At 35.2% G+C, this 12,088-nt stretch overlaps 1 protein-coding gene across 1 annotated transcript; it reads left to right on the top strand.

Annotated features, from left to right (window-relative positions):
- The first annotated feature begins 7,436 nt into the window (after positions 1–7,436).
- On the top strand, positions 7,437–10,882 carry LOC131040413 (L-ascorbate oxidase homolog). Its single transcript, XM_057973323.2, has 9 exons — positions 7,437–7,719; positions 8,010–8,228; positions 8,325–8,434; positions 8,551–8,821; positions 9,012–9,114; positions 9,228–9,573; positions 9,776–10,141; positions 10,232–10,310; positions 10,559–10,882. The coding sequence occupies exons 2-9, from the start codon at positions 8,085–8,087 to the stop codon at positions 10,760–10,762; spliced, it is 1,623 nt and encodes a 540-aa protein (XP_057829306.2). The 5' UTR covers positions 7,437–7,719; positions 8,010–8,084; the 3' UTR covers positions 10,763–10,882.
- Positions 10,883–12,088: the final 1,206 nt, after the last annotated feature.

The following is a 12,088-nucleotide window of genomic DNA, read 5'->3' as shown; positions in this document are numbered from 1 at the left end:
ATCTTTGTGTGATGTGTATTGTTGGTGTAGCGATTATTTATGTTATTGTTGTTCCTAATCAAATCTGAAGTTAAGGTTAATTTGGTTAAGTTTGGTGAAAACTGATTCCCCTCCCCCCTCTTAATTTTCTTGTTGCTTTGCTACCAACAATTGATATGAAAGCTAGATCCTCTAGAAGGAGCTTGGTTGCTTGAGGAGATCTGGGATGGCAGTTGTTGTTTCCAAGAATGAGAGTCTAAGGTTTCATGGAACTAACTACTCTATATGAAAACACTAGGATGGAAGTTCACTTGAATTGTCTTGGAGAAAATTATTGGAAGATCACAAAGAATGCATACATTGTTCCTCTGAATGGTCCTATTACTACAGTTGAGATCAAGGATGTTGAAAGTAATATTAGAGCTAAAGAAGCATTGCTAAGTACCCTGACTGATACAGAGATGACTAATGTGATGGGATTGTAGACTGCACATGAGATTTGGGTGAAGCTTGAAACCCTATATGAAGAAGATAAACATGTGAAATTTTCTAAATTGTAGAGCATGAAAGGAAAGTATGAGATGTTGAGAATGGGAGAAGATGAGAATATTACATCCTTTATGGCTAAGGTGAATGATCTTGTACTAAGCAACAGATGTGTTAGTGGAGTTCTTGAAGAAGATGAGATTGTGGCTAAAGAGTTGAGATCTTTCCCTCCTGCTTATAAACATAAATTTGCTTCTATTGATGAGATCTGGACTATGACAACTGTGACAAGAGATATGTTGGTCGAAAAGCTTGTTGCTTTTGAATTGAGCGAGCTTGGTGAATCACATTCTAAAGCTAAGACTGCATTTAAAGCTACTATATCTAGGAAGCAAAAGTATGATCTAGGAGAAAGTTCAACTAGGGTGTCCAGATATGAAAGAGAAATGAGAGAGATGGAAGAACACGAAAGAGAGATAGAAGAGCTTGAAGCACTTATTGCTAGAATATTGCCTAAGGGAGCCGGTAAGTATGAAGGGAAGTTACCTTTGAAATGTTTTTCTTGCAATAAGATTGGTCATTTTGCTTCTAGGTGTCCTGAAAGAGAAGACAAAGTGTCAAAGTATGATAACCCTTACAAGCCTAACCGAAAGTATAGATATCAGAAGAAGTGTTATTATGTTGATGATGAAGGTGTGATAAATGAGTAGTTTGAGAAAGGGAATTTTGAAGATGATTATTTGTTCATTTCTATCAAAGAAGATGATCAGGTATCTGTTGATTCTACAAGTTGTATTGTTGAAGAGAAATATTTGGTTGCTAAGATTGATGAGAAAGATGAATGTCTGATTGACAGTGGTTGTTCACATCATATGATAGAAGATAAAGGTAAATTTGTGAATATGGAGAAGTATGATGACAGTTTGGTGATATCTGGAGACAATAAAGCTTGTGTAATCCATGGTAGATGTTCTATTTCTCTTGATGATAAGCATAATACTAATGATATTTTATATGTTGAAGGTTTGAAGCATAATCTTTTAAGTGTTGAACAGATGGTTGATAAGGGATACTTGTTACAAGTGCAGTTGTCATTGCACCAAAAGATTGATCTGTTAATGTCTGATACAACCACTAGACTTATAGAATCCATAGGAGGTAGTTAAGCCATGTCACAAACTTGAGTGTTGCGTTGCACAACACAAGGAGACCAAGGGCACACACGTTGCAACAATCCCCCCTAGCACAAGTGAGGGGTTTGAACTTGTGACCAAGATCTGATACCACTTGTTACAAGTGCGGTTGTCGTTGCACCAAAAGTTTGACCTGTTAATGTCCGATACAACCACTAGACTTATATAATCCACAAGAGGCGGTTAAGCCATGTCACAAACCTGAGTGTTGCACCGCACAACACAAGAATACCAAGGGTGCACACCTTGAAACAATGATTTGCAATTTAAGAATGGGAAATGTAAGATCTTGAATAGCTCTGATATAGAGATTGCATCAGGTACTAAGACTAAAGTAATATCTTTCATCTGAATGTTAGTGAGAAAAGTTGCTTGATTGATCAAATTCATGAGAGATGGTTGTGGCATAAGAGAATGTACCATGTTAACTTTTACTACATGATTAAGATTAGTACTACTCAAGTTGTTAGAGATCTACCTAAGATAGTGAAGCCTACTAATCTGGTATGTAAAGAATGTAAATTGGGAAAGCAAACAAGAATTTCATTCAAGAGTAAACTGTATACATCTAATGGATTGTTAGATCTTGTGCATATTGATTTATATGGACCTTGTAGAGTGAGAATCTTGCAGGGAGAGAGATACTTTATGTTCTCAATTGATGACTATTCTAGAATGATGTGGGTCACTTTTCTAAGGGGGAAATTTGAAGCACTAGAGAAATTCAAAATATTCAAAGCTAAAGTGGAGATAGAGACAGGATTGAAGTTGAGGTGCCTATGGTCTGACAGAGGAGGCGAATTTATTTCTGGTGATTTTAATTCTTTTTATGAATAGCATGGAATCCAAAGATAGTTATATGCTCCGAGAACCCCTCAACAGAATAGAGTTGTTGAAAGGAAGAACAAAACTATTTTGGATGCTGCTAGAACTATGATGATTGAAAGAATTGTTCTACATCTCTACTAGAGAGAATTCATTGGCACTACAGTAAACACATTCAACTGGGTGCATATAAAAGGTGATTCTAGTATGACCCCTTATGAGCTACGGTTTGGTCATAATCCTACGGTCAGATATTTCAGAATCTTTGGAAGCAAATGTTATATCAAAAGAGATGAGGATATAGGTAAATTTGATGCAAGATGTGATGAAGGAATATTTTGGGATTTCTACTAAGAGCAAGGCCTACCGGTGTTACAACAAGAGACTGAGAAAGATAGTGGAAAGTGTGAATGTGAAGGTAGATGAGAATCATGGGAAGAAAATCAAAGCATGCAGATATGAGTCTGATGATTAGGATGTTAATTCAAAGCAAGTGTAGAGTCTGAGCATGAAGCAGAGTGATCCGATAGAGGTAGAAATAGTGAATGTTGATGATGTTGTCGGTGAAGAAGTTCAAGAGACTGGGAATCAAAATAATCAGAAGACCCCAAGGTATGTAAGACTAAATCATTCAGAGAATCAGATTATTGGTGATAAAAATAAACGTGTGATGACTAGGAGAAGAATTCCTGTTGAAGAGACATGTTTGATTTTTAAGATTGAACCTAAATATGAAAATTGGGCTAAAGCTATGGAAGAAGAGTTAGATCATATTCAAAAGAATAAAACATGAGAACTTGTTCTGAGACCTAGGGAAAAAAATGTAATTGGTACTAAATGGGTGTTCCAGAATAAGCTGAATGAAGTTGGAGAAGTGATCAGAAACAAAGCAAGACTAGTATGTAAGGGATATTCACAAATGGAAGGTATTGATTTTGAGGAGACTTTTGCTCCTGTAGCTAGAATTGAAGTTGTTAGACTATTTCTTGCATATGCTACTCATAAGAAATTCAAGGTATATTGGATGGATGTGAAGTCAACCTTTTTGAATGGTGAATTGGAAGAGGAAGTCTACATTGAGCAACAAGATGGATTTTTATTGACAGATGAAGAAGACATGGTTTGCAGATTGAATAAAGCATTGTATGGACTTAAACAAGCCCCTAGAGCTTGGTATGCTAGATTGGACAGATACTTGATGAAGTTGGGATTTTGTAAAGGTATTGTTAATAGTAATTTGTACTTCAAGATTGATAATGACAATATTTTGATTGCTGAAGTTTTTGTTGATGATATTATTTTTGGAGGAGATGATGATTTGAGTAAGAAGTTTGCTGATGATATGCAAAAACAATTTGAGATGTCTATGATAGGTGAGATGAAGTTCTTTCTCGGATTGCAAATTTCACAAACTGATAAAGGCATTTTCATATCTCAATCTAAGTATGTGAAGGAATTGCTGAAGAAGTTTGGGTTGGAACTCCTATGGTGACTGGATGTAATATGACAAAAGATGATGAATCTCCGAAGGCTAACCAGACCTTGTATAGATCTATGATCGGTGGACTACTTTATTTGACTCAGACTAGACTTGACATTATGAATGTTGTATGTCTTGTTTGTATATTTTTGGCTAATCAAAAGGAAAGTCATGTTACTGCTATCAAGAGGATATTCAAATTCTTGAAGGGAATAATTGATTATGGTCCATGGCATCCGAAGGAAGATGAATTCACTTTAAATGCTTATATTGATGTTGATTGAGCAGGTGATGTTGATGACCGGAAGAGCACTACCGATGGAGCATTCTTTTTTAGGAAAGAAGTTGGTCGCCTGGAAAAGTAAGAAGCAAGATTCTATTTCTTTATCTACTGTAGAAGTTGAATACATTGTTGCTGCTAGTAACTGTACTCAGGTACTTTGGATGAAGCAGATGCTGAAGGATATTAGAGTTGTTTATAATGAGCCTATTGTTATATATTGTGACAATTCTAGTGTTATTATTTCTAAGAATCCAGTATTACATTCTAAGGCAAAACATATATCTATCAAGTTTCATTTCTTGAGAGAGAAAGTGAATGAGAAAGAAGTTAGATCGAAGTATGTATATACTAAGGAACAGATTGTCGATATATTTACTAAGCCTTTTCCTGTTGATACATTTGTGTATTTAAGAGAGAAGTTAGGGGTGATTGCCCCTCCTATTGTGAACTAGGTGCATTGAGTTGCATCATCCAATGGACTTTATTGTCTTATCCTGTTATCCAGATTGATGATTGAGTGTTGTTGCTCAAGGCGAGTAGTCAATGTATTGTTCAGTTGTTCAGATTTGTGAGTTTATCCTAAGGGGGAGAGATTGTCCTTCTATAAGGGGAGAGATGTATGAGAGAATTTTTTTTTGTATATGTCTTTGGCATTCTTGTCAAAGGGGGAGAGATGCATGTGAAAAACTATCTTATCTTTCTATTGCAAATGAGTTATGTATGTATGATCTCAGGGGAAGATTTTTGGAGTTGTTTTCTTTCTTTGCATTGATTTTTTTTCACATTCATATGTTTTCATTAATGCCAAAGGGGGATATTGTTGTATATTAGAGTTGTTGGAATGTGTTGTTGTCATTGATGTCAACATATTCATGTGTTGCAGAGAATTGATGTGTTGCAGATAGTTGGTTTTGGTGATCTGTTGTAAATATGTCGATGCAGTTTATTGGGTTTTGAGATATTTATCTATAGTTAATTCAGTATGAGTTTCATGATTCTATAAGGTGATTTGGTCAAGTTGTGTGATACGGTATGTGGACTAGTTTTTCAGTATTCTGTGTTGCAGAGTTGTGGTATTTGATTCATATTGCTTTGGAATGATTATATCTTGAGTTGTAGATTTTGGAGGGTGTATGGGACATTCATGTGTGTCCTCAGATCAGATGGTTCATGAATTGGAACTTCGCAAGCGTATATTTCAATTTGTCAGTTGGTGTTCTTGAGCTTCGGTGATGATGTTAATGATGATTCTTGCTATTCGAGTTGTTGTGGTGATTGCAATGGAATTCACATTGCTTGTTGATGTTCTCTGAGCATGTCCTATGTGTTTTGGTGGTCTACATTGATCATGGTGCATGTTAATGAAGATTTTGTTGGTCTGGTGTTATTCTTTGTGTTATGTGACATATTCGGTGGTGTAGCATGTTGCGGATGATCTTGGTGAATTATTTGATGGTTTTGCATGTTCGAAGATTTGATTTGGGTCCATGCTATGTCCTTGCCAACATTATATTGGTCTGGTTATGGATTTATGCATTGTGTGATGTAATTTTGTAATTAGGTCTTATGTGTTGAGTCGACCTTAAGAGTGTCTGTGGTTGCGTTTATGATTTGAGAGAGTTTTGTATGTGCGAACAAGGGAATCTATCATTCGAAAGTGTGGAAGAGTAGAGAAAAGTTATTGTGTAGACAATGTGCTTAACCGGAACTGGAATCAGGCATTTGGAGATGTTATTCTTTCAGTTCATGTAATCTAGATTGTTGTCTGATCTTTGTAAGGTAGTGAGTCTTCCCAAGGTTGTAGCCCTTTGTTCTTTTGAGCAACGAACTCTAGGCAGTGTGCCTGAATGCATGTGCATTCCCCATTGTAATATTTTCACATACTACTACAGAGTATCATCTTATTGTGGATAAGTTCCCACCATGGTTTTTCCCTTAACCAAGTTTTCCACATCAAAAATATTTGTGTTATGTGTATTCTTGATGTAGTGATTATTTATGTTATTGTTGTTCCTATTCAGATCTGAAGTTCAGGTTAATTTGGTTGAGTTTGTTGAATAGAATGAAGTGAATGGATTATAAACATCCTACCAAATACATTCTAGATCTATTTGCATAAGTCAAATCCTCAAACAAATTCAAATATGCACTTTTAGAGACTAGTTATGTAATTGTAGACATAAACCAAGATAACAAACGGTAAAGTTCACATTAGAGAGATTTTGAATTAGAAAATGACCTCCTAAAGAGTTTCACAAATAAGAAAATTGTCTTTTAATTGTTAATTAAAGTGATAAAACTAAAATATAAATCCACTAGCTACATGAATCGAATGAACCCATATAAAATACATAAAATCTTCTATACACAATCTTCCATATCAATTGATTTTTATAATATATTTACCTTAAAAGTCAAACTAATACTCCTTGTTTCCCCTATTTTTAAAATAAATATCAAATTCTTTATGTTGATTTAAAAAACTTTCATTTGCGTATCACTAAAAAGTAAAGTTGACAAATTGTTTTTTACCCCGAACATGCTATTATTTTCATCAATTAAATATCATGATTTACTTTTATACATAGATAGATTGTGGTGTAAGAAATTTTTGTGTCCGTATTGGCATAGTGTGATAGTTAAGTTGTGGTGTTGTTCTTGTCATTAAAATTTAAACTCTGGTAGAATGTTATTGTTGAATGTTTATGTTGAGAATGAGATCCCTATTTGAGACCTTACACTTTGAATCAAAAACATTTACCTTTTAAAAATAATAACAACAAATGAAATCTATAATTGTATCCCCTGTAAACTATCTGGCAAAAATTTAAATAACAGAAAGTCAATGAAATCTCTACAAGTCATTTGTGATTGCAACATACTCGACGTGGCAAGTGGAAATCACAGTAGCCAACAACTCATCATGTGACTGCATTCATTTTATACACATGATGATAAGTTGACAAATACTTGATTTCATTTCTATCCTGGATAGGTACAACTGGGGTGAATGCATTTCACTTTATGATGAATAATATTATAAAACCTGAATTATGGAATGACAAATTGTGAACTGAAACTAAAATAGAAGCATAAAATTCATATTTAATTCTATGGAAAGAGAAAAATTGATAGCTGGGCACGTAATATAAACATTCTATATTATGTTTTCATGATCTTGGGGTCTTTCCCGGGAAGGTAGATGACATGATCTTATTCAGAGAGTTGAATTTTGCCCGCGTTACAGAATGGAATGAAGATGAGCTGATGAATTCTGATGAATTAAGAATCATATTGGCCTCTATATATGCATGCCCATTGCTGTCAACTTCAAAAGTGAGATTGCATGAATTGCAAGTTTGCAAGGCAACGTAAAAAGTGGTCTCTAACCATTTTTTTTTCAGGGATGTAGAATTAACAGACCCGGGATTCCACTTCTTTAGGTTTTGTTTGTCTTTGGAGGAAGGATAAAGGTAGAAATATGTTTTTCTTTTTTATGTACAAGTGTTGGCATCTGCAATCTTTGTTCAGAGAGATTAAGGTTATCTCTTTTAGTTGTGGAAGATAAGATTGTATAATTAGTCGTATTTTGTTGAATCGATGATCATTTTGTTCTGTAATCTTCTTCTGTAGTTAATTGATTGTTACCTGTTTTTTAATAATTTCAATTTTGAGTTGCTAGATCCTCTGCATTTTGTTCTCTGGTCCAATGCTGAAGAGGGAAAGGATAATTTTCTAATGAAGTTAAGATGGTTTTGTGCAGAGTACAAGGAATTTATCAAGAGCATAAGTGTAGGGATATAGAGAATTGTGTGTGTGAGAGAGAGAGAGAGATCAAATGGGTTCTGTGTGGCGTCTCATTGTTCATGTGTATTTCATAGTATCATTATTTGTCTCCTCTGCTCTAGCAGAAGATCCATATAAATACTTTACATGGAATGTTACATATGGTACCATATGGCCTCTTGGTGTCCCTCAGGAGGTGATTTTTATTCCCCCTGCTTAAAAAATCATATATATAGTCTTGAGAAAGATGATTGTTTACATTACTCTGAGATCTGTATTGGTGTTGCTGCAGGCAATTCTAATCAATGGTCAGTTTCCTGGACCTGAGATTGACAGTGTAACAAATGATAATATTATTATCAATGTATACAACAACTTAAAGAATCCTTTCCTATTGTCATGGTAAGTAGTGAATCTCCTTTTTTTTCTCTTCTTTTGGTTTTCATTAATCTCATCTTTATTATAAGTCACTTAGCAATTTTGTATTCACTGAACTCACCACATGTATTCTGTTAAAGGAACGGAATACAACAGAGGAGAAACTCCTGGCAAGATGGAGTTTCTGGAACCAACTGCCCCATACGACCTGGGAAAAATTTTACGTACAAGTTCCAGATGAAGGATCAGATAGGCAGCTATTTCTATTTCCCCTCAGAGTACTTTCACAAGGCAGCAGGAGGATTTGGAGGCATTAAAATTGTTAGCAGGCCCAGAATCCCCGTTCCATTCCCTGATCCTGATGGTGATGTTACCCTGTTGATAGGTGACTGGTACAAGACCAATCATGTTGTGAGTTAACATATCTAACAAAACAAAATCAAAGTTTTATATATTTAGTCGGAAACTAAAATATCTGAGTAGCCTTCTATTCTTTCATCGTAATTGATTATTGTTTGGGTTTAACTTGTGCCTGAGATCATTGTTTTGGCCACTTTTTCTTGATCACCATTCTCTCTAAGTGTTTGATACTTGTGTGCAGTATCTTAGGAGAACACTTGACTATGGTAGATCTCTGCCTAATCCTGATGGTGTTCTCATCAATGGCCAAGGCCCTAATGGGTATTCACTGACAGTAGATCAAGGTAAGATCTAGTTGGTATTGCTAGATCTGACTGTAAATCACGCTTGTTTAATCTATGTGAAATCTGGCTACTTTGCAAGCAATATCTGATTCCTTGTATCTGTTTAATTGCAGGAAAAACATATAGACTGCGGATATCAAATGTGGGATTGTCATCTTCTTTGAATTTCAGGATTGAGGGTCACAAAATGAAGCTTGTTGAAGTAGAGGGGTCTCACACCGTCCAAGACCTATACGATTCTCTAGACATCCATGTTGGCCAGAGCTACTCTGTTCTGGTTACTGCAGATCAACCACCTCAGGACTACTACATAGTTGCATCTACTCGATTCACTAGCACTGTTCTCAACGGTGTAGGAATTTTCCACTACAGCAATTCTCAGAAGGGTGTTTCTGGATCCATTCCGTGGGGCCCAACCAATGAGATTGATTGGTCTGTTAATCAGGCAAGATCCATCAGGTTTATTCTAATCTTCCTTCTATTTGTCATTTATTTGAAGTGTACCCACCATCAATTTGCACTACTTTGTAAAAAGGATCATTTATATTTTTTATTATTACTTTTAAATGTGTGACCTTTGACTATATATGAAGGTTAATTTTCTCTTCTTAGAAAGATTTAGATCTCTTGATGTAATTTAACAAAGGGAGTGGTTGTGCAGAAGGAACTTGACAGCCAGTGGACCTCGTCCCAATCCCCAAGGATCATACCATTATGGAAACATCACCATTGATAGAACTTTCAAGCTTGAAAATTCTGCTCCCCTCATCAATGGGAAACAACATTATGCTGTGAATGGCATTTCCTTCTTGCGCCCTGGAACACCAATCAAGCTTGCAGATTACTTCAACATTGGTGGAATATACACTTCAGATGGCATTCCTAACAGCCCAGATAAAAGAACTCCTTATATGCAGACTGCTGTGATATCTGGAGAGTACAGGTCTTTCATTGAGATTGCATTCCAGAACAATGAGGATACCATCCAATCATGGCATTTGGACGGATACTCCTTCTTTGTAGTAGGGTAAGTTACGAATTTTGAATCCATGATATCTTTCCTGTTCTGTTCTTTTCAATGAATCTGTTAAAATCCTCATTTGTTGTAATGAAACAGATTCGGAGGAGGAGAATGGATACCTGAAAGCAGGAAGGACTACAATCTGTTCGATGCAGTTTCTCGCTGCACAACACAGGTTTGTGTAACCAAATCAATCATTTCCTACTAAATAAGAAACCCTATTGTGACATATACGCACCTGTGAATTATAGTGCATCTAAATGATATCAGATTTCCACAATCTATATTAGATTTTTACGACCTATAATGCTGATTGTTTTTAAATTTGATTATATCTCATGATCTATTATCAAAATGCTAGAAAAAACGTACTTGATTGCGATTCATCTACTCATTTTTATTTTTTTGTGATCGTTTGTTCAGGTATATCCAAATTCATGGACTGCAGTTTTTGTAATGATAGACAATGCAGGAATATGGAACCTGAGGTCAGAAACATGGGAAAGGCAGTACCTTGGGCAGCAAACATACCTGAGGGTTGTATCACCTGAGAATGAGTATCCCATCTCTCCCAATGCTCTGCTCTGTGGTCAAGCTAAAGGCCACCCGCGCACACCACTTCCTTGACAGAATTTTTTGAGCAATTCTTCTTATTGTTCACTGATTAACTCCTTAATTTTACTTTCTCTGGATTGTCATCAAATTTTACTATTGGCCCTATCTGAATAAGACTTTCCCTTTGTACCATCAATCGCAAATTACTTTTTTTTTTCTGTTGAAGCTCTTCCATCACAATTCTAGTGAGAGACTAACTGTATTCTTTTAAGTTCCAGTCTCGAATTTCATTTGTTTGGTAATAAGCATTCTATAAATTGTAACAGTTCCTGTACGGAGTTTTCCAACAAAACCAGAAAACCAGTCTCACAATAATGTCCCTTGTATCCTACCTATTTGCAACCAGGAAAAAAAAAAAAACTAATAAATATCATTCAGATGCTTTCAGATAAAATAATAATAAATATTATTTGTGTAATAAAAAAATAATTGAGTTTTCTAAAATATCCACATAAAATTATTCTGATGGTGAAAATTACATATTAATCTATGTCAATTTCTATTTAGTTTTATGCATCTCATTTTGATAAAATGACTTAATATTTTATGTATTATCCCATATTGTTACTCATCCATTTACACATTCTTACATCACTTATCTATATGAGTGCATATCTCCATACATCCCCCAATTATTATGTCCATTATTGCATCTGTCTCTATTTGTTCTTTATCCACCTCAACTCGTAGTAGCTTTTTGTTTTCAATCAATTCCACACCCATAGATTTTACTTCTAATTTTTCAAAATTCATATTATGGTTTGACTATCACCCATTACTTTCCTACATAGAGCTAACTAAACACACGTCTATGCAATTGCTATGTCCTTGCATTTAAAGGTACTCAATTGCATTCATATTATTGTCATCGATGATCCAAAAGGGTTCCCCAAACAATGTTTTGGCAATAACACCAAGACCATTCTTATGGATTAGCACATGCAATGACACTTTAGTGGTTTGCAATGCACCAAAGCACCTCCAAAATGCTCCCTCTAACACAAGGACCATTAATTTGTCTCTAGCAATAGTTGAGCATGCTTTAGCAATAATATAGAGCACTCTAATCAAGCCCAACATTATTGTAGTAATCATACCTTCACCAAATTGTCTATGATTTCTTCCACATCTTTACCAAGGTCTACCACACATCTAGGCCATATTGCAAAGGCTATTATATTCTACTCATTATTGCATGGTTTTGAGCATCACACTATGCATTGATTATTGTAATTGACATGACAATCAAGGTGACACCCCTAAGGTTTTCACTAGACCAAGTCATGTACCAACACATTGGATTACTACTACCAAATGGTATGTGTGTATTATAAAAGA

The sequence above is a fragment of the Cryptomeria japonica genome, chromosome 7 (genome assembly GCF_030272615.1).
Source record: "Cryptomeria japonica chromosome 7, Sugi_1.0, whole genome shotgun sequence".
NCBI lineage: Eukaryota > Viridiplantae > Streptophyta > Pinopsida > Cupressales > Cupressaceae > Cryptomeria > Cryptomeria japonica.
The sequence above is the reverse complement of the archived record's forward strand: the minus strand, read 5'-3'. Positions and strand labels throughout refer to the sequence as shown.

Excerpts from the sequence above, each read along its gene's own strand:
- LOC131040413 (XM_057973323.2), top strand. The coding sequence starts at position 8,085 with ATGGGTTCTGTGTGGCGTCTCATTGTTCATGTGTATTTCATAGTATCA. Across the intron at positions 8,229-8,324 it reads CTCTTGGTGTCCCTCAGGAG|GCAATTCTAATCAATGGTCA; the intron begins GTGATTTTTATT and ends GTGTTGCTGCAG. Across the intron at positions 8,822-9,011 it reads GGTACAAGACCAATCATGTT|TATCTTAGGAGAACACTTGA; the intron begins GTGAGTTAACAT and ends ACTTGTGTGCAG.